This window comes from Eutrigla gurnardus, assembly GCF_963514095.1.
Source record: "Eutrigla gurnardus genome assembly, chromosome: 13".
Lineage (NCBI taxonomy): Eukaryota > Metazoa > Chordata > Actinopteri > Perciformes > Triglidae > Eutrigla > Eutrigla gurnardus.
The window spans coordinates 4,382,410-4,410,014 of record NC_139936.1 but is presented as its reverse complement, the minus strand read 5'-3'; the positions used below and the strand labels follow the sequence as shown (position 1 = coordinate 4,410,014).

The following is a 27,605-nucleotide window of genomic DNA, read 5'->3' as shown; positions in this document are numbered from 1 at the left end:
TCATCAGGTTCAAAAAGGCGCCAGTGTTTTTTGCTTTTGCCTGCTTTTCCCTTTTGTGAATGCACTCACAATTCCACAACTTCCTGTCAGAAGTGGTCTCAAAAAAAAGAAAGAAATCCATTTAAACCTATATGGGGCGAACGGGAAGGGAGACCCGGTGTGTATGTTGGCAAGGATAAGCATGCTGCAACACAATTTGATTAAACATCTATTAGATTCTCTCCCAAGACCGTTTGTTTAAGACATGACGTTTATTGGAAACAAATAAGTACAGATGCAGCTTTATACTGTAGACGTAAAATCTCCTGCATAAGTCCACCGGTCTGCCATTATAGCGAAGTAGACTTCAACAAACATTAGCATTCATTTAACGTTGATGTGTGTGTGAGTCTACTATCACTTTAAGTTCTCTTTTTGATCTTCTGAAGGAAATATCAGGCACTAAATTTCACCAGCCAGTCGCCCATTAGGTGGTAGTATACTGTGTTATTTAGAGGTTTCTCAGTGAAAACAGCTCTCAACAATGCTTTGAGAGTGGAACAAGACAGTAAAGTTATCGGCTGAACAGCTATTGAGCTGAAACTCACTATAAAGCTTCTGAAGCCAAACTGAAAACCGGGTAATAATGTGTCAATTAATACATTTCTTATTGTAAAAAATATTCATTGTAGCCATTTAAGAAGATATGTTAAAATTTCAAAAAAGTCTTGAAATGTTCTGGGCAAAAAAATCATCGCAAAAGCTATGCAGAAAGGTATGAAAAGCGCGCTCTTGTTTATCTTGTCGCGACGTAGATGTAAAATGCAAGGTGGGAATAAAAGGCAGAGCAATCACAGCTGCAGTCGTACAGCTCATCAGACCAAAGAAGGAACTGCTCGGCGACAAGGGAGCTCGCCACCGCAGCAGAGCGCTGGATATCTGAAGTGAATCGCATGGAAGGCATTTGCCCGATTGTTCTTCTTCAATGCGCCGGCTTCAGCAACAGCGAGATAGCGATCAATTATTTTCTTTCTTCGAGTCAAAGGGAGGCCACTTATTCCTTGTTCTCCACCAGTCGCCTCGCGTCTCGTGGACTGCAAAGTTGACCACAAGCCGCATTACAGATAAACCTGCAGAGTGGCCATGTTAAAGTGGAGATAAGCCACAATCACAATTAAATAGTGCGAAAATAGTCTTGATATTTTTTGTAAACGCACACAAAGCCGGTGCTCAGATGGATGACAAAACGCTGAGGAGGTCTCGAAGGCTTGGAAGTGTGTGTTTGAGATAACCCAGCACTATTTGACGATCAGAAACAGAAGCCAGCAGTGGAAAAGCCTGTCACACTGTTGACACAGTCAAGTGACGGACACAGTTAATGGGTTAACAAGCTTAGTGTGGCTCAGCGATATGAAGGAAATATTGGTCATCACATACTTTTTAACTGAGAAGTAAACAATGCGTGGCCATCTAATGCAGGATTTGTTCTTTTCCTTCAGTTACATATATGTGTGTGTGTGTGTGTGTGTGTGTGTGTGTGTGTGTGTGGCTCTATTAGGGTGCTGAGCCCTGTATGGCTTCAGCACAGAGGCACACTTTACAACTCCTCCCCTTCCTTCAGCCAGGGTGTGATTAGAGCCAAAACAATCTTGGGCAACCTGCACTGACAGTAAGAGAGCGAGAGAGAGAGAGGGAGAGGGAGAGAGAGAGAGAGAGAGAGAGAGAGAGAGAGCAAAAGAAAGAGTGGCCAGCCACTCTGGTGCACTCTGGTGGTTCTTGCAACGGTGTCACTGTTGCTTGATCTCCAACAGTCCAACATTGTGGCTCAGGCAAGAATCGGCGACAAACACAAACTGCTCCGATCCCAGTGGACTTGTTTAAATGGACACGACCGGATTTTCTCCTCAACAACTTTTTTCCCACGCTTTGTGTTAATGTTTCCTACATTGGTGGAAGTGCCGCCACTCCGTGAACTAATATTGTTTCAGCTTTGTGGACGGTTTGGATGCATCTTTTTTTTGTGGGGAAGAAGAACATGTTGCTGTTGTCGCCCACGCCGGGAGAGCTTCCACTCACAATCACGTCCTGGTAACTCCTGGAAACATGGAAAGCATTCCCTGCCTTTTGAACGGGACTCCTGAGCTGTGAGATGTGAGCAGCAACCGTAAAGTACAGAGTAACTATTATTTAATGAGCAGATTTATGATGCCTGTGAGAAGTGCAGATTCTTCAGCTTTGTTAACGTAATTAAAAAACACCTCTTCGGCTTATTATGATGGATGGCAACCTGAGCACTTCAGCATCCTACGTGATCAACAAAACAGGGCCCTACCACGCTGCGGCGGGACCCTGGAGCCTCGTCGTGCTGGTCATCATCATACTGACTATCGTGGTGGGGAACCTGCTGGTCATCATCGCCGTGGCTCGCACCTCGCAGCTGCAGACCACGACGAACATTTTCATCATGTCGCTGGCGTGCGCTGACCTCATCATGGGGGTCCTCGTCGTGCCTCTGGGGGCCACCATTGTGGTGACGGGGAACTGGCAGCTCAGCGACACATTCTGCGAGTTCTGGACTTCCGTGGACGTCCTGTGCGTGACGGCGAGCATCGAGACGCTCTGCGTCATCGCGGTGGATCGGTACATAGCCATCACGAGGCCGCTCAGATACAAGGTCCTACTCAATAAGTGGCGTGCCCGGCTAATAGTTTGCTTAGTCTGGCTTGTGTCCGCTTTAATTTCCTTTGTACCAATTATGCAAGGGTACTGGCGTGATAACGATGACGAAGCAGCAAAGAAGTGCTACGACGACCCGACATGCTGCGACTTCGTGACCAACAGGGCCTTCGCCATCACATCTTCTATAGTCTCTTTTTACATTCCGCTGCTCATAATGATATTCGTGTACGCAAAAGTCTTTCTAATAGCCACGCGGCAGGTCCAGCTCATAGATAAGAACCGCATGCGTTTCCACAACGAGTGTCTGACAGCGCAGGTGCAGGTCAGACCCAACATCAACAACATCCTGCCGGCGGCGTGCGCGCCCTCCATCGCCGTCACGCGGGGAAAGAGCGCCAAGCGGAGGCCGTCGCGGCTAATACTCGTCAAGGAGCACAAGGCCCTCAAGACTTTGGGGATCATCATGGGGACCTTCACCGTGTGCTGGCTGCCGTTCTTTGTCGCCAACATCATCAACGCATTTGAAAGAGACATTCCCTCGGAGAGGATCTTCCGACTGTTGAACTGGCTGGGTTACATCAACTCCGGCCTCAATCCCATCATCTACTGCAGGAGCCCGGAGTTTCGCACCGCGTTCAAGAACCTGCTGGGCTGTCCGTGGCTGTCCACCCTGTGGCTCAACACTTTCTACAAGGAGCTGCGGACTCGCTGCTCCTGCTTTCTGTGGCAGGCGGAGTCGGGCGCAGCCGGCTCTTTCCAAAAGTCTCCAAGCAGCAGGACCGAGGGCAGTGAGAGTCTGGCCAGCGTGCTTGGAAGGAGCAAAAATGAGGAGGCTTTCCCCGATCCGCTGCAGTCCAATGGCAGCTTGCAGTTCAGTGACTTATCAGAGCCAGAAAGCAAATTGTAAGTCCCTCCGTCTCATCTTATTTTACCTACACACATTTTAAAGTATGATAAACGTTGTAAAAAAGTGTTTATACTTCCAACTCTACAAGCATCATGCAAAACCACAATCATGATGAATACAGATAATTAAATTAAATAAAAGTATACATAATACTTCATCAAGAAATCTCTGTGCATCTATGAGAGTAACTCAGGACAGTGAGGTCAGGAGGAGGTGGTGGGAAACCTTATTTTCTTCTCCTCATTAATGGTGCTGAGCGTTTATATCATTGCCTTTGGACACGCATTGCAGATTAACAAAGCTCAATGATGATGATAAAAAAGATGCATGTTTTCCTTTTAAAAAATAATCGCTGCCAACAAAAACTAATTCGATCATAGAGAACAATAATTATTTGACAACTGTGCAAAAATATCTGTATCACAAAAAAGCAATTTTCAGAGAAATACAGTGTTTTAACAGTTTTGGTCGATCAAAAATGATATCAAATATATCAAAAACAGAGCAAAGTTAATGAAGATAATATTTATTTATATTCAGTATGATAGAAAACTGCAATTTTACTACCCAGTGTGAATTAAGTAGATATCCATATGTGGCTGCAGTCTGATAAATAAAATAGTTCGGAGAGGAACATTGCAGATAAATAAATCATATCTGAAGCATTGGCTGCTGTTGGGGTTTTACAACTTTACTAATTTAAAAGTGAAACTTCAGCTGATATGTTAAAAATGTTGCTGGTATTTTATTGTAGTGTAGTTTATCCACACTTCTTAATAATAATTTACAGTAAAATACATACATTTGTATTTTATAGAGTATAAAATGCATTTTATAGAGTCTCATTATCTGGTCTCTAAACACACTGTGCCATAATGTGGGAGGATGTGATGTTTGAGGACATTTCAGAACATTTGCCAAATATAAGTGTGGCTCTCTGCCTGTCAGTGGGCCTCAGTGTGCCCTGCCCAACACCCCCTGCAGCAGATTAATCTTTATCACTTACGCGCAAGACTTCCCCCACAACTAGAGAGGCTGTTTACAAGACTGACAGCCAATGAGAACACCTCGTTAACACGAGCTCAGTGGGGTTCGGCCTGTCACCGAATACGGGAAGATACGCAGTATTAGTAGATCTGGCACAACCTGAGAAATGGCATAGAAATCTATGATGTAAGAATTGCAATTAATTTAGCAATATTTGCTGTATTGTTGAATTTTAAAATGTAATAATTAATAATAATATTCACCACTAATAATCACAACTGAAGGTTGTAAGGGTCATCTGGTCACACATTTATGTGCACTGTGAGTTATAGTGTTTGAAATTAAGATTAATAATGTCCATACAAAATGAGGAGATCAATTTTCAGGACACAAAATTCAATTTCCCAACATCATTTTTCTTGTCTTTACATGACATCCATTCAGTGGAGTTTTAGAGACATAACTAATGGGGCTTTAAAAACAGGATACATTTGGGAGTCTTCCTTAAAAGGAGCCTGATGCGATCTGTAGTAAATCACCCAAGAGGAAGGCTCAGCAGACTTTGAGTCGGATTGCAAATGTAAGTGAGACCAGCCGTCTCGACTCTTGGAGATGGGTTGAATTAAGGAACGCGACAAACGGGTCCAGGTACTCTGGAGCGCTGGAGTGGTTTGTTATCGAGCTCAGCGTCACCCTTCTACATCTACGTTACTAGTAACACACACACACAACACACAAAAAGCAAGTGAGCAGTGTATTTCCTTTAAACCCTGGGACAACATGGAACAGGTTTATTTAAATACAAGCGAGTGATAGCAAGCGAGGCACAACCACCGTCATGAGTGGTTACTAGGGAAGAGTGGCGGCACTGAATGGCCACTATCACCAGTTACTTTGTTTTCATAGGATTACATGCGGGCATAACACTGCTGCCCTTATCAACACCCATAGCAGCCTCCAGCTGCTGTCACGTATGCACCATGGGATGTATGTCATGTGCACTTTTACCCCGCATAACAGAAACAACACATAATAATTCATCATTCCTGAAGTTTTACGTCGTCAACATAGTTGGGAAAAAAAAAATGCCACAGATACTTTGAATGTTCAGTTTTTGCAATCAGTCGGAGCAAAAAGCTGGACGGGTCAAACAAACACAGGACTTTCACCCAGGAGACAGTGTCATGTGTGAAAACAACAGTCAACATTGACTTTCAGCTTGCAACAAACTGTTTTTACATCCACTAAAAGGGTTCTGGTTATTTCTTTGCACTAAGTTATAATTTTAACGAAAACCACGTGGCATTGTGCATTTCTGCAAGGGTGATACGAGGCCGAAACATATTTATGAAAAGCATTTTTGGTTCAGAAACGTCTGCATTGGACATGGTTTGCAGGAATGTATGATGCCAACATTAATTTCTGGCGGGTTGAAGTTGAGTCTGTTTGTTCCTTTTGTTTTTGTCATAATGATCTAAAGTGAGACAGGCGGCTCCTGCATTAGTCCTGATGTGTACTGGAAGTATTTATGACAAAATCTGCATGGATTTGAGGCTTCAGTGAGTGTTATGAACAGGGTGGGGGGAGTTTGTTAGCACAGTTTATCCGTGATTGAGAACACTAAAAGTTAAGCTAACAGAGAGCGGAACATTTCAGCAGCCAACTAGATTGTGAAATAAACCACAGTGTTGATGTGGAGCAGAAATGATGAGTGAATACATCAGTTTAGAGCAAAGATATTGGACTGATATTCCTGCAGAGTTACAGTGCAGGAGACACACAGACATGTGAGATCATGGAAGGACATCATTATAGCTCGAACAGGAAACAAGTCGCTGTGCATCGCAAAGTACGAAGGGTCACACGTGAGGAAAAAACGACTCATCTTGCTGCTGAGAAAAACAGCTCAATAAGGAGAATGACGGGCTTTCACGGCTATCAAATGTGCACACTAACATACTTTCCATCTTCAAGGGATAAACATTAACAAGATCTGATGTGAAAAGCAGACACTGATGGCACAGGGACAAGACATCACTGAGAGATTTAGCTCCAAAGCAAAAGCTGATGGGTCACAACAAGCCACGCAAATACATTTTTATTCACAAAACACATCTGCTCAGGGTATGAAAACAAACACAAACTTGAATATATTTTGTGCTTCTCAGCTTGTGAGCTTCCAGCTGTGGGGAACTGATTTATTTAATTTTTTTAACACAAAACACAGAGAGATGGAGGTGGAGAACGACATTTCCAGCATAAATACTGACGCCTTAACGTCCCTTAAATTGGCTCATTACTCCAAATGAAGTGTAAATATTTCAGCCATATTCATGAGGACAAATCTAGAAATGACATTTTGTTTATAATGCTGGCATTTTGGATTTATAAGTGGCCGTGTGTTCCTGGAACAGACCGTCATTATAGCTGCTAATAAATAGCGTTAACGGCGCGAGCACGCCGAGTCCTCCAAGAATACCCGATGATTAGTGGACACTTTGTGATGGCAGAACGAGGGTGACATATAGCGTGAGGTAAATAAGGAAGATATTTTAAGCTACGTCTACTGTCAGATAAATACACAAGAATGAATTTAAGACAGGACATATTCGGTGGAGAGCTTGTGATTGACAAGCTTCTTCATTACACTGCTGAGCTGCTAATGTCTTAACAGTGTGATATCAAATCGACCCAATTGCTGGTGTAAGAAGTCAAAGTGCTGCAGCTAGCACATCAGTAGGTGCACATTAGAGTATCCTGCTGTTGCAGTAGTTACTGTATTTTTTCCTGTGCTGTGAACCCTGTAATTCAGAGCTACCGTGCTAACAGGGGTCCTCACCGACTTCCATAATGTGCGTTTAGTTAGCTTGGAGTGAGCTCAAGCCTAAGAGAGCATGAAACGAGGAACAGAATAAAGCAAAACATGGTGGTAAGTGACCTGTGAGAAACCTCCAACACTCCCTTTCAAGCCTGGCTGATATCAGCAACCATCACGCTGCGTCGCGGTATTTAAATGCAGGCATCCGGGAGTTGAGCAAACACACAGCAGGAGAAATCAAAATGGTAAAAGTTTGGACAGATAAAAAAAAAAGCAATCATTTAATAATCAACATTTTTTGCTGTGTTAAATCAATATTGTATTACACTAACAGCATCAAAATATTCACATTATTGGTAAATTAAATACATTTGCTTAACCTGAGGCCTTATGTTGTTCACACACCGTTTCATGAAAAGTTGCCAGTTTATCAGCTCCACATACATCAAATAAATGCATTTAAATGACTAAATGACTTTGGTGCCGTGAAATCCATTGTATTAGAGGCGTTCCTCTTAAATGAAATGTAAAAAAAATATGTTAAATAAATGATTTCCAACTGCATCCCCTTCTGACAGGCGGGTTTAAAGTCAGAAAATACACAGATGATGAATGGATTTTCCTTCATCTTGATTCGAGACGAGTAAATATGTGCGATCTTTGTCTGTGGATTGTGATTTAAAATAATCCAACAACTTGTGTGAATATGAGATTTAACAGTACGTGTAACACATTATTATTATTTCAGGTGACTTCTTCCATGAAATCATCCAAACGTAGAACCTTAAAATCTCTGAAATAGACCAAAGACTGCAGTGTTTCTTCTCAACATGCATCAGAATTCTGATGAAGCCACACTTTAAATTGTTTTTTTACTGCACTTCATTTGTTTCCCGTATGCGTTCACATTTCTGCACAGCGTACAGTTGTAGGTAGTTTATGTCTTCCTGTGGAGACATGTACAGTGGGGGTGATCGTATCAGAATTCCAGTCTAGCTGGGAGGAAACAAAGGTTTCACGAAGAGTTTCTTAAAAAGCATAAAAGGGAAGAAGTTAACCTTGTGATAACTTTCTATAATGAACAAGAAAAAAATAATGAAATAAAGGTAAATAACCTGTAAGATATCAAACCGTTGTCGTCGTCTTGGAGCTTTCTTATCTGATAGAAACTGGAATGTTGTACAGGGTGTGAGCATGTCATAATACTCAGTTAGATAATACATTTGCAGGGTGACATCTCACAAAGATTGCCAAACATATGAGGTTTCTAGTCGCTAGCCGACCTCAGTATGAGACGTTTTTCAGTTACAAAAAAAACCAAAATATAGAACAATGGACGGAGTAACTAAACCCACAAATCATATTTTTCAATTGAAAACCAATTTGCGTATTTAGTAGTGTTGTTTATTAATTCAGGTCTAAATCTTGACATTTAAGTGCAAAGTATTTGAAATTGTGTTATAAATATGCATAAAGACTGCCCTCTACTGCTTGAAACCTCGCTATTGTAATTGAATTTCGCTAATGGCTGTTCTGGAGCCAGGTGACGCCAATGGAGCCAACTTTAGTCACCTGCCCGGCCCAGCCTAAAACCAACATAACCCGACTCTGCAGAATGTGGTGGCAGGAGCATTAGTGGAGAGTAACCGCTACCTTTACCAATTAGCCTTTTAATAGCTAATGCTAATGGCTAGCATACACATATCCCAGCCTTGCATCTAAACTCAAATTCACAAGTACGAGTTTATACTCTATTTTGCCACAATAGCGCCCACTTTACAGCACTAACCTCACCATAACAATAATCATAGGAAGGCACATTTATGTCACAGGTAGTCATCAGCGCTGAACCACCAGATTTTGTAATGTGCCAATGGCTTAAATTCAAGTCCACAGAAAAGAGAGAAAAGGCTTGTGCTGTCCTTGAAATGCCCCACTGGTCATGTGTCTTCCTCAGTCCTCCCAATACTCACGTATTTTGTCCATCTATTTTCAGCTTCACGTTGCAGGAAAAGGACGGATGAACTGTAAAATGTCACGCTACTGAAGCAAAGCTGTTGTCTCGCAAAAGGCCGAGACCGCAAAGTCGCGAGGGCGAGCCGAAAGAAGAGTACGTCGACCGAACCCCACAGAGAGGACTGGATTTACCCGAGAGAAGACTTGGTCCGGACCGGCACAGAGCGTCTCTGCGGACAGGAGATGGACCGCTGCAGCTCAGCACTTCACAGACATTAGGCGACGCCAAAGTGCAAGTGTTAAATGCATTCCAGTCGACCTTCGGCCCCAGCGTAAGTGGCCTGTGGTCTCTAAAAATGACAGCATGAACTCGTTTTGTACAGTATATTATGTGATAACTTATCTATTTATGATACACTGAATCTGTAGCAAAATACAAAAAGTTGGCCAACTTCATACGAGGTCGTGATTCTGGCAAGAGTGTCTTCACAACTCGCCAGTGAGTTAAACCAAAAAGGGCTGTTCATTCAAATATTCACATTGTGGTGTCTGTTTTCAGTCTTAATCTTTCTGTTTTGGGCCTGAACTCTGTATCCACACACTAGTTATCTATGATAAATTATACCATGGCTGGCTGTTAAAACCTAAGCTATATCAGGACAACTCGGATATAAAACAGTTACTCATCAGTATCACTCATTGTTTAAGGTACAGTATTGCACACTGCGGGTGACCATAATTAAACACTTCTGCTTCATGTTACCAGGAAGCTCCCTACCTTTGGTAAGCGGCCATGATATAAGGACAATAACACACTCCGACATGTCCAAATATAGGAAAATAATGGGACTTGATGGCTCCGTGTCCTCCATTATTTTGTTATATCGGGACTCCTTGTCGTGTGTTATTACTCACATAGCATCATCTGTTGCATTGAGAAATAAAATATTATGAAACTGTGTAACATTGATCAAGTGTTCTCTGTCTACAAAGTCACGACTGTGGAAGTAAAGAAAAGCCGTAATGATGTAAATCGCTTTAAAAAAATGAGCTCATAGAGTTGAGATTTAAACACCACTTATTGTGTCTAAATATTTTACTCTGAAAACCATCTATCTGGATTAATACGGCTTGAAACTGCCTCTTGGAAATGTTTGTGTGGCGATTTAAAAAAATATATGGTCACTTCCTTTCACTGGTTCCAAAAAAACCAAGATGGTGACGGTCAACATGTTGAACTTGAGGCTTCAAAACCGTCGTCCACGAACCAACGGGGGACGTCACCATGACTACGTCCACTTCTTATATATGACGGTTTGACCAGATGTTGATTTTTCCTTCACAGCTTGTTTCACTTTCAGAATTTTAGCGGCCTAAAGAAGAAGCATGTAAACTATTTTTTTGAGGGCCGAGCCCACCGCCGCCACATCTAAAACTCTGAGCACTGCAGTGTGGCGAGTCCAAACAACTTCCATTATTTTAAGTCATCTTTGGCTCTGTCTGAGTAGACATCATGTTTTATTCCGAAAATCATTTCCAAGATTCAGAAGTGAGACAAAATAAACCAAGAGCTGAATGTGAGTCATTTGAAAACAAACTGGGACCAACGTTAGCTCTGCCAGGTGGGGTGTGTGACTCCAGCTACATCATCTAACAAAGAGTGGAAACAATTGTCCTGTCTGAGATTAAGCCTCGTTTTTATCAGCTGATTCCTGTTATAATGTTGTCCAAGACGAGAGTTGGATTGAAATAAAATTCAAACATTAAGGGAAAAGAGAAGGATGTCATATAGGAATGAAACAAGTGCATCCAAATTAACATTTACATTTTGGTTCATCATACTGGTTGATTTAACAAGCAATTCAAATAAGGTGATGGTGACGAATTATATTCCCACTAATATGATAATGAAAAATATATATATATATATATATATATTTCATGCACAGGTTTTGTATTAGTCCTGAAGAAGGAACTCAGACACTGATCTACTACTTTGAAGCGTGCAGTATTTATTATTATTTATTTCTCTCTCTTCTCTTGATTGGACATGCAAAAATGGCTCGACTTTAAATACGCAGATCCTGTTTGCCACTACTTTTCCGTGGAGGGTTTCCTGTGCTGACAGCTTGTCCTGAGCATCACAGTTTTCTTCTGGCCTCTCCTTCTCAGCTCACCAGTTCGGAGCCCGTGAATCTAATCAGCCAACAGCACCTTAATTAGATAAAGTATTGTGGATTCATCCTGCAGACGTGGTAGCGTGACTGAGGCATCAATGGGTCCAGTTCACAACTCTAGACACTCTGCTAATAACTTACAGCCTCAGCTCTGACAGCAGAGTAAACAAAGTCATCTATGAGATGGCTCAGATGGCCACGAGCCTCTAAGCTGTTACCTTTGTATCAGGGTCCATGGTTGTTTGACTCTATGGACAACTGAGCAAACACACACACAACCTGACATCCTACAGATATTTCAACTGCAGCAACATGGCAGTGTGACGTGAGAACAACATGGCCAGCGGTCCACAAAGAGAAAGGTAAATGTTTCCGTTGTTACTCCCTCAGAATGGAATGATTTCTGTACTGATGAAAGAAAAAAAAATGGCTTTCTGTGATGGATTTTCCAACACATCTCTACAAATAATGATGCTATTAAAGTTGCCATTTTGCTGAAATTGCTGATTCTCTGAGGAAAAGTGTGTTTCTTCAATTACTCCCATTTAGCTAATTAACCAGATTTGGCCATCTACTGCCATCTAGTGCAGTGAATGATGATTACCGGCTTCATAAAGTAAACTACAGAACGTCTTCCATTATAATAGCTTGAGGTTCCTTCATCCCCATGAAATGACTGTTCTTCAGTTCCCTTCCCCAGAGGAACGCCTCCATTTCCCAGAAGACTGCTGCACCAGCACTCTGGTGTCATGTTAAAACCTGAAGAGTATTATTCTGTAGGGAAGCTGGGTGGATGTTTTTCCATCGGTCTCCGAGGAAGGAAATGTGATTTGGTGCACATAGAAAATACACAGCGTATTAAGATGACAAAGTAAATATAATTCCACAATCTGGAGGTACGTTTGATGTCCAAACATTCTATGAGGTCTAAAAAAAAAACCCATCTATTCAATACAAAGTCTAATAGCTCAGTGAAATCCATGAAAGCAAGAAATCCTTTCAAAAATGTGCAAAGAAAACATCCAGCGCATGCTGATTGGACATGTACTAAGTGAATAGGCAACACTTAAATGAAGCCTCTTGATCCGCTCTCTAAAGCATCGATCCTTGAATCATTCAGAGGGTACATGTTTTTTGTCAAGTCGCCAAAACCGATCTTAATGAGGAGCAGAGAGTCCTTTTCGAACTGATTTCTTGTCAGTGTTGGAGGCTGAAGTTACTACATTTGGGACTCATCTTCACCTAATCTGATCCTGTCATGATCAGATAGCCTAGTCTATTTGATGATGGCTCACTGTGATGACAAACGCTAACTCTCCAGACCCACAAATAAGGGAGTGATAACCTCATCCATCACCGTTGCCCCGGCGACAGTATCCAAATACGTGCTGCAGCCTGGCAACAGTGCCTAAACAAAAGGCTTGCGGCTCACGGGCTGATTTGCCTGCTTGGGTTCAGGATGAGCCGACCCGGCTGCAGCCCTAATGAAAAAGTGGCCGAGCAAAATGGACACCAGGGAGGTCATCGCTCTGTGTTTACCGATACCCACATGGCAGCAGGGAGTCCTGAAACAAGGCTATGGTCCGCCTTCCAGAAAGACACTCACAGCAGGAAGGTTTACCTGGCAGGGAGAGGTGAGTCCACTTGTCTCTCTGTTTTTTAGAAACACTTCTATAGATTTTAAACTCTAGAAAGGGGAAGGGTTTTCCCACTTTTTACATATTGACTTATTTATGGAGATGCAAACATCTGTAATATAGCATGGAAACTGCATGTTAGCTAGGTTTCATGGTGCATGGTACCAGGGCAGAAAGGAAAAGAGCAGGTTATCAGGTCCCTTAGCTTTAAACCAGACTTTAAATAATATGTTATGTTCACCCTAACATAGAGTTAACATACGTGTAGACCTTATACCTGCAAGCAAACTCGATCATTAAATCACCAGTCGTTATACTTTATTATCTTTACCTAGATAGAATGTATATATGAGTTTTTACCTGATAGTTGCCTAAAATCACACATTAAAACTGGAATATAATGGACTGATGCCACGTGAGGGTTCACAGTGTTTTGTTGGATTAAAAACAAATAAACCCTGTTTGCAATAACCGTCTTTCGCAGAGTGTTACAGCGAGGATGGGAAGACCTTTGAACCGCGTCTCGTTAGAAAAATAAAGCAACAGCTGAGTGCTGATCCCACCAGCCGCCCCGAGTATCCATCATCTCTTGGTCTGACTGAATTCACCAGGCGAGCCACAGAGGTCGCTTTGGGGAAGAGCTGTCGGGCTATCGTGGAGGACCGGGTAATATCAGCTGTTCACACGCACTGTAACCGATTGTAGGTTTACATGTACACAAACACATGAAGCATTACACATAATCAGCCAGCTTATCAATCAGCGCTCTGCATTCAAATCTATTATTATACAGCCATGGATTCATGCCAAGCTTTCATCTTCAGAATAAATCAATAGATTTGTGCTCAGATGTTTACAGATCAGTCATATTAACTCAGCTCTTGGTGTTTTTGTGACTCCTCGCAGGTGTTCGGCATCCAGACTCCTGGTTTTACCGCCGCTGTGCGTCTTGGGGCTGAACTCTTGCGGCGCTGGTATGACGTCTTTGCCGTTTGGTGCGGGCCCGTCTACCTCTCGTCCCCTTGTGACGGTTAAGTATCACCTCACTTCCTCTGAACAGCGTTTTATACGATAGTGTTGGCTCTATAATGCTGGAGCACGTCAGATTATGCTTGTGAAGACGCACCGGATAGTGATCCCGCCGCTCAGACTAGGAGAAAAAATGTTGCATAATGCGATTATTTTTAAAAGAAATTCATCATAAGATTTACAATGTTCTAATTTCCCGGCGGTGGCATCACACTGTAATTACATGCAGTTAAAGGAAGCACTCATTTGGAGGAGCTTGTACTGATTCAGGTATCTAATGTGATATTTCTTTGTGTGCAGAAACGCTGGCTGGCATCTTCCAGGCAGCAGGGATCCGAGATATCCGTGAGTATTATTACTGGGATGACGAGCAGCGGGCTGTTTGTTTGGAGAGGCTTCTGGGGGATCTGGCGAAGGCTCCGGAGCGAAGTGTTGTTGTTCTGTCATCGGCTGCTCACTATCCGACCGGAGCAGACCTCTCTCAGAATCAGTGGGCTCGGATTCTGAAACTCGTTATGGTAACAGTAGGCACATCTACGCTCTTTAACAGAAGCTCCTCACCAGCACTTAGATCACAGTTTGCCTTCTCATCACTCTTTTTTACCAGAGGCGAAGGCTCTTCCCTTTCCTCCTGCTGCCTCCTCATGCGCTCTGCTGTGGAGATTTAGAGCGAGGCGTCTGGCCTGTTCAGTACTGTGCATCGCAGGGGATGGAGCTCCTCTGTGCTCAGTCCTTCTCCCACTGCTTTGGACTATATGGTGAGTGATATGACGACTATTGTCCACGGACCTGAGTGAGCCCATGGTACAAATAGTGACCTGTGGTGTTAAATCAGTGCCGCTCTGGGCTGGTCGGCAGGAAGTCAATTTGAATTTGTACGACAGAAGATGCACGCTCTACCGGGTCACAGTCACGCTTTCTGATGCAAATCCAACAAATATATAAAACACAGACCAAAGACACACAAAGCAAACAGCTTTTCCCTTCTGTTCCTCTTAAGAAAATAAAAATAAAACAATAATAAAGTAAATAAAACAATAATAAAGTAAATGGATAAACAGATTTTTCAAGTCACTTGTGAAAATATTCACACTTATCCGGATAATGGAAAAACAGCGTGCTCAATTATTGGGAAATTGTGCCCATGATATGCGTCCTATCGCCCCAAAATTGTGAGGCGGATCAGCTTCTGTATGACTTGTTGCATTTCATTTTCAAAAGTTTCCCATCTTCATTTTCAAGAGCAGAAACATAAGAGATAGGGAGCGATGTAACACAGAACTCATCTTCCTCTTCTTCCCTCTGTAAGGCGAGGCGGTCGGACACCTCCTGTGCGTCGTGAAGCAGAACTCCCTCCTGTTATCTGTGCGGCCTCAAGCTGACAAAGTAGTCAGGTCTCTGTGGTCCCAGGCGTCCGTAGGAGGAGCACATGTTATTGCCACGATCCTCAGCAACCCGGCCCATCACTTTGAATGGTGAGTAAAACAAATAAGCCGGTATGTGGACTGTGGAGAATGTGGTTTGGGCGGCCACGTTGCTTCTGTATCAGTAGAAGTCCATCTACTGGCATTTACAAAATGCACCTTGTGCTCACAGATATACACTTTAGATATTATTTCCAAACTGTTTCTATTTCGCAGGAAGGAAGAAGTAAAGCGCATGGTGGAGAGATTAATGCTGATCCGAGAAGTTTTGAGAGACAGGCTGAGGCTCTTGGGAACTCCAGGCTGCTGGGATCACCTGACTCAACAAGGTGGACTCTACTGTTCTACAGGCTTGAACGGTGAGGAGCAAACTGCACACATGCTGCCATGTTGGGTATTTGCCAATATAATATAATAGGCCGTTACTGTACTCTATACATAGTTCTGAAATGTGTTTGACTTACAATTACAGGCTTTACGGCAATATTCATGCTTTCGGTGTCAAAGGGATATTCATTTCCTGAACTTTTACACTATATTTGATTAATTAACAATAGAGATGATTTATTTCATCATGAACATTTTCTTACCTCCTTTTTTTTTACGATACAACAACAATAAAGGCTGTAATATAATAGTGACGTGCTTTCACTGTATTTCCTGTGATTTCTTGACTTCAGGTGAGCAGGTAGAATTTCTGGCCAAGAGGCGACACGTGTATCTGCTCCCTGGTGGCTGTCTCAACGTGAGTGCAATCAATGGTGGTAATTTGGACTACATTGTGGAGTCCATTCATCTGGCTCTTACCACTTCACTCTGACCGTATGGCTCATGATCGGGCACTGAAATCAGTGTGGAAGTGGGCTTTTCAGCCTGGCTGAAATTCTGGTTTTCATGCGTCACCAAGATTACTGTGACTACTAGCGCAGGTGCAGCTATTGTATGTTAAATCTGGTAAATATACAGAATCACGTAGCTCAACATATAATCGCTTACTGAATAACGTCTACCTCTTCATGACAGAGGTGTAATCTAGTCTTTGTGTACTTGGCATATTTCAAGAAGAGCTCATCTGATCTACTTGACACTACTTCCCACGGCTCTATTACTGGCGACCCGAAGGTCTGCTTTGTTGAATGTAGTGCTATCCAGACATTAGACACGCTCAATACAATTTTGAATAAACAGCACTTTGTGCAGCAGCGGGAGCTTCGAGGCTCTCCAGTCCAGCATGTCGTCCACGGTGGAGGATGAATGCTTGACAATGTAAACCAATGAGCGCGTGGATAGCCTGTAAGTACAACACCACTCTGCCATTGCAACTCAAATTGTGAATGCTTTTGCCACATTAACACTAATTGCCGCCAGCAAAAAAACTCTAAGCCAGGTCAGCTCACCTATGCATGTTAGTGCCTGTGAGTCACTGGGCGTGATTTTAGCAGCAGACTGTTGGCACCGTGGGTTCACCGGAGCATGCAAGGTGACGGCCGGGCTGGCTTCAAGGCCGAGAACCAGCAAAGCTCACTTACAAACTAAATATTTGGATAAACTGGTCACATAGTAAAACTTTTAATACCGTAGAGGAAAAAGTCCTGCATTGAAATGTTTACTTTGCATGTAGAATAATAGAATGCACAATGTACTTACATTTACTTAACATGTAATAATAATATGATGCTGCATGGTTTGAATAATACTGTACCATATTTTGAGAATAAAATCACAAGGTGGATCTTTCAGGCTTAAGTGTATTCATATATTCCTACAGTTGATATTGTTTTGGTGCTTTTGCTGGAGAAACGGTGTAAGGCTAAAGCCAGCAGCTTGTAAGCTTGGTTTAAATGATTGAAATGTTCAAAAATGTAATGTGTAAAATCTGCACTTTGGATTTAATCTAATAAAGAAGCTATGAAAACGTGTAAGTGTAATAAGTGAAATTCCCATAATGTCAAGCTATTCTTTTACGTATGTAACATGAACTGCAGGAGATGAGTCATTTTAAGTTACACGTCAGTGACTTTGTTAGTGTCAACGGGTTCTGAAGATGATGTCCAGCCTTGAGATCTATGTGATATATTGTGAATGAAGAGAAAAGAGAGAAACCTTCAGAGTGACAGGCCTTGGGCAAACAACACATAATGTTACCGCAGTCAGAGCAAAAGGATGCCTTCAGGCCTCATGGATTCCTTTCAGTTCACAAAATAATGTCAAATATATTGAAAGTTATCATTCAACCGGGTTTGCTAAGTATGCAACCATGACATCGTCTCAAAGTCTGTGCCTCACATGAGTTTGATGTATGTTAGTTCTCGATTAAATTCAAATATCCCAGGTCAGTGTGACATATTTATATTTGTAAATATCCTCATTTTACAAATGTCTTCTCATCAACCAGGTTGATGACTCAGCGAAGCATGATATATAATAATCATAACAATGTGCTTAAAACTGTAAAAATGGCACTTAAACATACAGGTATCATTTTACTTTATATTAAGAAACAAATATTTCTATTAACACATTATTTTGTGAACATCCTTTTTAATGAAAATCAATCAAACTATCTGAAATAATAAGACCTCCCTGCATAAAAAGGACAAATACATTTTAAGAAATAGTGGAAATTCGCCATGATTAACTTATTATGAGTGCGTTAATAACTACCATAATTTCTGAGTGCTAAATTGGCAGAGCGATCAAATAAGAGGGCCAAATAATTTTTAATAAAATTCTCGATGCTGCAGGTTTAAGAGGTTGGGTGCTTCTCACAGCATAACCTATTTTTCTGGAACAAGTTGTATTCGTATTGGATTACTTTGTATTGGTTTTTCCTGCCAAATAATATTTTTCCTTTCAACCAAGAAAAAACATCCAATTGCTCCAATGACTGCTCATCTGGAAACTGGCACATCTCTGTGGAAACCTCCTTTTTTTTCCAGAAACATACAGCTTTTATCCAACTAACTTTATACCTCTTATGAACCACTATTGTCACCAGCTGATGATCGGTTGTGAGAAACAGGTCGGCGACACAGTATTTAATGGAGGCAGTGTGTTTGCTCTTCTCTTTTCGGTGACCCAAGGTGAACGACGAGGATAATCAACGGCCTCGATCGCACATAGTCAGAGCCATTAGATGCTGATGCCCTTTGATTTGCATCCGAGCGTGCTCACCTAGCGTTGCAGATGCTCGCTCATGGGTTTCATGTTTAGTAAGGACAAGTTGTTGACATGCATCCTAATATTCCACATCCTCGAATGCATGAATAAATGGGATTGCCTAAATACAAATATTGCCATAGAAACTTACATGGTCTGCAACAAACAAAAGTAAATGGGAGAAAGGCATTGCTTGAAATCTTATTCAAATAATTAACAAGACTGTGCCACTACTGAATTTAATGCCAGAGTATTAAAATATATGCGAACCACATCACCTCGTCTCCTCAGCACACACATCAGAGTAGCGACGTTGTTGCTGAGCCAGACTCTGAAGGAGTAATCACATGCCACAAAGGGTCTAAATAATTACAAAAACAGTTGTCTTGCGTGAGCAGATCTCACAACAAGATGACAGTCGAGGCAGCAAATTAAGGGAACATGGCTACCACTCAGTGGACACTCGGGAGAACATGATTTTAGGTGGTCATCTGCTGGCCTGCAGCCTTCTAGTGCTGATTCATACTGAGTAAACAAACAGTAATCACGGCAAACAAAGAAGCCTATAACACCAATTCTATTTACTTTCAATGATTCACTGCAAACATAATTCATTTCAAGTGGAGTAACGATAACACAGGAATAGCCTGAATCACATAAGCCTCTATAATAAGAGCAATTACAAATAGGGCTCCACTTGTGTGTGTTATTCGACTAAATTGTGGACCTGATTTTACAAAGGGGCCTCTTCTGATTCAGAACGTCATCCTGCGATTCACAAAATGACCCCGACAATCATCAAAATATGCTTAAAACTCTTAAAATGGCATTTCAAAATACCGAAGAGGTTTATTCAGCCTACTGATATACTTTTTACACCACATCAGGTGGGATGAAAAACTCCATATAACACATCACAGACGACGTCACACCAACATCATGTGACACCTCTGATGAAGGAGGCAAGGTAGCCGAAACTTGTCAGGTAAGACAAGACACATGCTTTTTTTAAGGAAACAACAAGTTCTCCCTGCATAAATGAAGGATTTTTAATTATTTTATGTCTATATATGTCTTTTTTTCCCTTCTTTTTTTAAAATCTTGATCCAATCCTATATCATCCCTTCCCTGATCCCAGCTGATGATCCTAGCTGTTGTCTTCGGGGGGCTGAAGCTGACTAAAACAACTTAGATATTGGTACCAACCATGTCAGACTTGTCAGAAAAGAGACGAGAGAGTTCCCAAACCAAAAAGGCATTCAATGGCCAGTTGTGTGCATACAACGGATTTATCAATTATATAAATAAACACCTCCTCAGTGCAAGAATTAACCAAAAAAAGAGACCAAACTTGGACAATTAAACAAAGTATGGATCACAAACAAAAAGAGGAGACCATTTAGCATCAACAGTAGAATAATAATTTTAAAAAATCCAGACATGGAAAACAATATAAACCCCACAGCGTCTGCAGCCAAAATCAACAACAAGGGATGGAGAGAGAGAGACGGCACCTCTTGGCGCGCAGACATACGTTGCTAGGCAACGTCCTTTTTGGCGTTCCTGTAAGGTTGTTGTTGTTGTCAAGGATATCTACGGTTGTTGTACTCACCTGCACTCAACGGCACCATATGACCAGTCCACTCTTTGTCCCAGTATGACCAGTTCACTCTGTCCCAGTATGACCAGTCCACTTGGCCTCTCTGTCCCAGTATGACCAGTCCACTCTTTCCCAGTATGACCAGTCCACTCGGCCTCACAGGAAGTCCTCACACCCCTCCCTGAAACCGGAAAAGGCCTCAGCGGCATCGCTTGTTAGCATGTTAGCTAGTTAGCTTGTTAACGGGACCCGCCGCGCCCCTTTCTGTAGGCCTACAGGTCACACAAACTTGATGGAGGTGTCACTTTCGCTGCTTTCCGGTTATTTAAAAAAGTCATTCATCGAATATAGGTGCAACATGTTTAACTACGCCAAGCTATAATTACCCTAATTACGTAACCACACCCACTATGTGTGATCCTCCGCTTTAATTGCGCGTCAAGTGGCGCTCGCGCACCCGTGAACGTTTCCGGAATGCAGCGTGGCTCCTCTCTGTAGCCCCGCCCACTTGCGGTCAGACACACCTGCAGCTTCTTCTGCTCTCTGATAGGTTACCTCCTGGCTACGGAAGACGATTAGGGCCATGTGACATTTTTTTCCGAATTCAGACTTTTTTTTTCATTAATCCTCAAGTAAAAGTACCGATTTAAAGAAATACTCATAATGTATTACAGTAAATACGCAGTAATACTGAGTTCTATCAGAACAGAAGGTCACATGGTGAAAGAGAGCGGCCTGCCACACAACAAAAGAGCCATTCAACAGCCTTTCTTCTATATCTCATTCACCGTTTACTTTATTTTTCATTACAAAAAGTTAAATCCTGCAATTTCAGTTGGACTTGTGACAGCAATGTTTAATTAAACAAAATTATCAACTGAGGCGGGTGGGATGGCATCAAAAGAATTTCACCGCATGGGTTTACTAGACTTTTTTGGTTTTGTTGTAACAGTTCAGCCTGTAAATGCCAGCCATAAATGTCAAATGTCATGTCAGTCTATCTAATAGTTGTGAAGCCATTTCACTGAAAACCACAAATGTCAACCTGTTGTGGACAAAGTGTTGTATCGACTTAAGATGACATTCAGCTTAAAAAAAAACAAGATGCTGCATGTAAGATGACAACAAACGGCAGCCCTTAAAAAAGGTGAAATGATGAAATTATATAAGTAAGCCACAGGATATATTCACATACTTGTAACCCACATTAGCAGCTGTTTACAGGCTGGGAAGGTTAGATCATTCAACACCAACATAAAGCTGTCTGCACAGGAGGAACACATCATTCAAAGATGCTTTCTTCTCTTTATTTTTTTTGCTGCAGGAAATAGAGGATACTTTTGCTCCCACTTTTTTATTTGGCCTTGAAAATGAGCTCTTGCTGAATGTTCAGAACTGTTTGTCGCAGTGCCGAGCGGCTATTCAGTCAAATGTCTGTCATCAGGTTTCTTGCTGGGTTTTTTCCATTGCAACCTTCTAGGTTTCTGAATCACTTGTTTTGTCTTATAGTTCTCAAGAGGCGGAGTATGAGCCTTGACTCGCCCGTTTAGTTGCTTTTCTTCAGGTTTTCTTTGACCGCACTATTCAGACACAAGTGCAGGCAGAAACACCCTTTATTACCCGAACAGAGAAATCAGGAATGACTGTATAGCCGCACAGCCTGAGAGCATGTCATTCAAAGATGCCAAAACGAGCACAGTGATCTAAATTGCAGAGCACAGTAAAATGTCCTTGCCATGATTACAGATATCGACGAATGATGGATGCTTCTTCTACTGTAAAAATGGCTGCAAACACAAGTTGTTCAATGTCCACTTGAATGAAAAACCTGAGAAATGTCAGACGTGTCAGAGCCTGTAATCACAGTTGTGCCACCTCGGGTTTTGTCTCACAGCCTCACACAGAAAGTTGAGCGTGAACTGTGATTTATGTTTGGATGTTCTGGTTGCTTTTGACTTTTCTGCTGTTTGTGACCTCAAAAAACAAGCCCTGACTTCCCCCTCATGCCTTTGAGCGATCCCGCTGAGAGGGGACCGAGCCGGGATCGGCTGCATGCCGGAGGAAGAGTGGGGAGAGTTAACCTCTGCTGATCACAACCAAACATAGCTTTTTAATGAACACGGCGAAGCCACGGACACGGCCCGAGAACACGACTTCCGCTGTGAGCGCCGCGTCAGCGTCTCCTGGTAGCATCTGTGTTCACACCACGCCGTAAATCCAGCTCGTGCCAGACGAGTGAAACGGCTGTGATTGTCCTCCGCACAAAGGCCACTCAACATCCGGACATCACATCACGTCACCTCCTTATCGGCCCCCTCGGTCCCCTTTTACAAATATTTGCGAGCCAGGGAAGGATGACACTTCAAACATCAGAGCCACCGGTGGGTGACCTCAGACAGTGGGCGGTGACCTTTTGGGCTTGTCACCATCATGACTTATAAGGGATGTCTGTGAATGAATTGATCCATTGGGGAAAAAAACATTCTGGTGGAGTATTTTATAGCAAACTGGTGAGGAATAGAAGATTAACAAGCATGCATGAGAAGGTGAAGCAAACTCTTCTTCACTAGAAATCGCCTTTGTTCTCATATAGATGATTTAGAAGCAGCCCTCCACGGAGACGCGCGTCAGACCATCAGTGCTCTCTGCTCGGGGTTTAAAGGCACATATAAAAAGCCAGCCGTCCCATTCAGCCACCTGTTGATCGCCTGGCAACACTCGGCGTTTTAAAACACCTCGCTGGTTAACGACACATGGACACGTGGATCGCGTGTGATCGCGCGCATCTCTGCCAGAGGCGCATCTCCTGCCGACGCCGATATTCTGCCTCTGAACACCGAGGAGCAACACACGGTAGGTGTTTTTTCTTCTTCTTCCTTCCAACTCCGCACGTCGGATCGGTTATAAAACTGAAATGTTATCACATGGAACAACAAAACAAACAAATATTTGAGTTGAAAAGAGAAAGATGGAGATGATGGAAACAAATGCGTCAATTCTGTCTCCTTGCATTCAAGGCGCTTTTTGATTCAGCCTTTTTTAAGAGAGAATAATCAATATACAGTGAATATTTTTAATATTTGTATGTATTAATCCTGCTGGCAGAAGGTATAGGCCTATAGTGTTAAAATCAGAAGTTGGGAGCAACAATAAAACTGTTGCCTTTTTTTAAATGTATTTTTATTTAGTATTTTCCAGTATAATTTAGCCTATTGTTGTCGGTGTAATTATGCTCACTAAATGGCGAAGTATGTGGATCAAATGTCTTCCTCTGTCGGACTGGTATCGCAAACTGCGCTGTTGCATCAATTACTGTGCTGCTGATTTATCCTGCAGAGAAAAGGCTGTTATGTCTGAAATAGATTGATTATCAAATTTAGGGATTACATAAGAAAATAGCCACCAAACATCCTCATCTGAAAAATCATGTAAGCACATTTTATATAGACTAGGCTACTGTAACAATTAAACAAATATATTATATTCTGATTCGAGACAAACAAGACTTCCACCTTTAATCTGGTGAATTGGAAGTTTGGCACATTTTGAATTTGTGTTTTTTTTTTTCATGCACACTTTTACCAAAAAATCCATGTTTGTTGTCATTTCTCACACGCATGTGTTACTGCTAAGTGAGGTCATCATCCCATCTCTCCATTCATCTCAGTATTTTCTCACACAGTCACGCCGACACACACTGCCCATTACCTTTCCCCCCCCACCTGAGCCATCAGTGCACTGAGTCGGTGTGAGACAGCAACGTAGTGCACACATGCAGAGTGAATGGGTGGAGAGTCCAGTCGTGCAGCAGCGTTTTCCTTTCACATAATTCTGACAATGAATGAAATAACAGAAAGGCTCCTGTCTCACAGTGATTCCGGGACCACAATGCACCCTGTTTAATGTCTACAGTGATACTCTGTAAGAAACACGTCTCTGTAATTGCCTCCAAAAGTAGGGAAAGTTTAATGTATTCTAACAAAAGAAAGTTACAGCCAGTACAGCGATTTTCCCTTTTAGCTCTATAGGACTGAAACATGTTTTGCAGACACACTGTTTATAAGTGGAAGAGAGGAGCTTGTCAATCGTATCTGCATTCACACATAAAAACTGAGTACATTGATAGTATGAATGTGTTTATGTTCAGCATTGTGTTTTCATGTCACTTCAGGTCGACGTCAGCCTGTTTTGGGATGGAGGGTGCAGGCAGCGGCTGGTCAGCCGAGCTCACCTCCCCATGCATGATCCACGAGGTGAACGCCACCGGTCAGGTCTTTGAGGTGGCGCTGCAGAACGGCTCCTCCAAGCGCAGCTCCCAGTTTGTGGGCGTGGAGCTGCTGCAGTCCTTCAAGCCTCTCATCATCCCCTGCTACACCCTGGTGGCTCTGGTGGGCGTCTTCGGCAACTACCTGCTCCTCTACGTCATTTGCCGCACGCGCAAGATGCACAACGTCACCAACTTCTTCATCGGCAACCTGGCCTTCTCCGACATGCTGATGTGCGCCACGTGCGTCCCCTTCACGCTGGCCTACGCCTTCAACCCGCACGGCTGGGTGTTCGGCCGCTTCATGTGCTACCTGGTCTACCTCATCCAGCCCGTGACGGTCTACGTGTCGGTCTTCACTCTCACCGCCATCGGTGTGGACAGGTAAGAGTGAGCCGGAGCGCCGTGGACAGACTCTATTAACACATCGCCTAGAATGAGATGAGCAAAAGAGGTTTTCACATTGAGGTTTATTCAGCCACCCTATTTGCATAAATGAAGAAATAATAGGGTACATAATTCCTCACAGTGAATGTCACTCTCTTTTGCATCCACACTGGCAGATGCAAGTGTGTAGTTGTAAGTCTGCACTGCACTGTAAACATTTCAAAGACCATGAAGAGCTTTTAGCTCCGCTCTCAAGGTCCATTTAGGGGCCCATAGCACTAAAGGATTCTTCGTATTGGTAGGGTTAGGGTTAGGTACATTATCTTTTTTTTTTTTTTTTACATTTTGTCTTTATTTGGAACCACATTTCAATAGCAAATTACAGTCATCATTTTGATAACTGGCATCCATATTTCCGTTCCGATCCATATTTTCAGATGTTTCAATATAGGTGCATTATCATTCATGAGTAGCATCTCTTAAATGGCCACTCACGCTGCAATGAAGACCCTCCACAGGTATGTGCACTATTCTTCTCTAAATGTAAAGGACAAAAAAGGGACGATGGGGCTCTATCAATGTTTTTCCTCCGTTCCTCAGGCCTCCAAGGTTTCGTGCTCCTGACCAGAAGCTGCATACTAGAAACCCGAATCCTGTTTTGTCTGTTCACCATGGATACAGTAGCAGAGCTGTATTGGATTTGTTCTTTGCGAACCCTTTGTGAATGTGATTTTTGAATCTTTTTTTTGTCAGCGTGGGGTCAACCGCCTGTTGCGTAGGCTGTAATGTGTGCGGCGCTAACAATGTGCTGTCAATTGCTGTTGGCAGGCGATGACTTGTGATGGCCGCCCCTCTCGTTTCTTTTCTCCCACCAGTTTAATTAGGTTGTGGTGAGTAAAAAATGAGCTGCTCTTCTCTGCTTCCTTGCAGATACTACGCCACCGTTCATCCGCTGAAAAAGCGCATCTCGGTGTTGGCGTGCACCTACCTCCTGTCTGGGATCTGGCTGCTGTCCTGCGGCCTGGTGGCGCCGGCTGTGGCTCACACCTACCACGTGGAGTTCAAGAACGAGGGCTTCACCATCTGCGAGGAGTTCTGGATGGGCCAGGAGAGGCAGCGTCTGGCCTACGCCTACAGCACGCTCTTCATCACCTACGTCCTGCCGCTGTCGGCGCTCTGCATCTCCTACCTGTGCATCTCGGTCAAGCTGCGGAACTGCGTGGTGCCGGGCCACCACACCCAGAGCCAGGCGGAGGCTCAGCGCATGCGCAAACGCAAGACCTTCCGGCTGGTGAGCCTGGTGGTGGCGGCCTTCGGCGTCTGCTGGATGCCGATCAGCGTCTTCAACGTGCTGCGCGACATTGACATTGACCTGATCGACAAGCGGTACTTCCTGCTCATCCAGCTGCTCTGTCACCTGTGCGCGATGAGCTCCTCCTGCTGTAATCCTTTCCTGTACGCCTGGCTGCACGACCGCTTCCGCGCCGAGCTCCGCAAGATGTTCACGTGCCGCCGTCGCATCGGCATCTCGGGCAACAACTGCGCCACGGCCAGCGTGGTTTTGTGAAGCTGCTGTGTTCTTCTTTGGACAGTATTCTCATCTCTGTTCTGGAAACATTCAGGCAACACTAGATAAGTAGGATTCCTAATTACCGGTATATGGTGTCCAGTTTTTGCTCAAGGTAGCCACATTATGTGCACCGTAATTAAGAGTTCATCCATCCATCCATCGTCTTCATTATCCTGTATTCAGGGTTGGGGGGGGGCTGGAGCCGATCCCAGCTGACATGGTGAAGGCAGGGTTCACCCTCGACAGGTAACCAGTCTATTACAGGGCTGACATGTAGAGACAGACAGGTAACCAGTCTATCACAGGGCTGACATGTAGAGACAGACAGGTAACCAGTCTATCACAGGGCCGACATGTAGAGACAGACAGGTAACCAGTCTATCACAGGGCCGACATGTAGAGACAGACAGGTAACCAGTCTATCACAGGGCCGACATGTAGAGACAGACAGGTAACCAGTCTATCACAGGGCCGACATGTAGAGACAGACAGGTAACCAGTCTATCACAGGGCTGACATGTAGAGACAGACAGGTAACCAGTCTATCACAGGGCCGACATGTAGAGACAGACAGGTAACCAGTCTATCACAGGGCTGACATGTAGAGACAGACATGTCTTTGTACTGTGGGAGGAACCCGGAGAACCGGGAGAGAACCCACGAGATATTGTTTTACATTCCTAACAGTCCTGTCAAAACCTGGCACCAAAATTACCCACAATTCAGCTTGATCAACAAGTGCAGAGCAGACAGAGATCTCGAAACCTCATCTCTTTCTAAAGCCACACCCTTACGTTTGTTGTCAGACTGCTTCCTCTGGAACCAGAAAATGCTTTTGCAGAAAATATAAAACACACTTTGATGATGTAAAACTAGTGTTTCCCTTTAAGTTCCCCTTTAAGCCTGAACAGAGTAGATCAACCATCGAGTGCCATGTGTGTTTGTATGGACACGATCACATTGAGCAGCCTCCCTTTTGTGAATCAGCAACGTATCTTATTTTTTAAATCTCTTTCACACAAGGCCAGTTTA

General features: G+C 43.1%; 4 protein-coding genes across 5 annotated transcripts in view; 3 read left to right on the top strand and 1 right to left on the bottom strand.

Annotated features, from left to right (window-relative positions):
• The window catches only part of LOC311023766 (AP2-associated protein kinase 1-like), a 166,665-nt gene that overhangs the window by 52,456 nt on the left and 86,604 nt on the right, over positions 1 to 27,605 (bottom strand). The window lies entirely within an intron of this gene.
• On the top strand, positions 1,468 to 11,241 carry adrb3a (adrenoceptor beta 3a). Its single transcript, XM_084025550.1, has 2 exons — positions 1,468 to 3,561; positions 9,367 to 11,241. Exons 1-2 carry the CDS (start codon positions 2,252 to 2,254, stop codon positions 9,392 to 9,394), a joined length of 1,338 nt encoding a protein of 445 aa, XP_083881676.1. The 5' UTR covers positions 1,468 to 2,251; the 3' UTR covers positions 9,395 to 11,241.
• Positions 11,350 to 17,253, top strand: got1l1 (glutamic-oxaloacetic transaminase 1 like 1). The gene is made up of 9 exons (XM_084025551.1): positions 11,350 to 11,865; positions 12,962 to 13,137; positions 13,625 to 13,806; positions 14,047 to 14,170; positions 14,470 to 14,687; positions 14,777 to 14,927; positions 15,479 to 15,644; positions 15,810 to 15,952; positions 16,274 to 17,253. Exons 1-9 carry the CDS (start codon positions 11,840 to 11,842, stop codon positions 16,411 to 16,413), a joined length of 1,326 nt encoding a protein of 441 aa, XP_083881677.1. The 5' UTR covers positions 11,350 to 11,839; the 3' UTR covers positions 16,414 to 17,253.
• On the top strand, positions 22,869 to 26,708 carry prlhr2a (prolactin releasing hormone receptor 2a). Of its 2 annotated transcripts, XM_084024291.1 has the most exons (3): positions 22,869 to 23,205; positions 24,524 to 25,000; positions 25,934 to 26,708. In XM_084024291.1, exons 2-3 carry the CDS (start codon positions 24,546 to 24,548, stop codon positions 26,568 to 26,570), a joined length of 1,092 nt encoding a protein of 363 aa, XP_083880417.1. In that variant the 5' UTR covers positions 22,869 to 23,205; positions 24,524 to 24,545; the 3' UTR covers positions 26,571 to 26,708. The 2 variants fall into 2 exon arrangements, with proteins under 2 accessions (XP_083880417.1, XP_083880416.1); XM_084024290.1 differs by lacking the exon at positions 22,869 to 23,205 and having other exon boundaries at positions 23,998 to 25,000.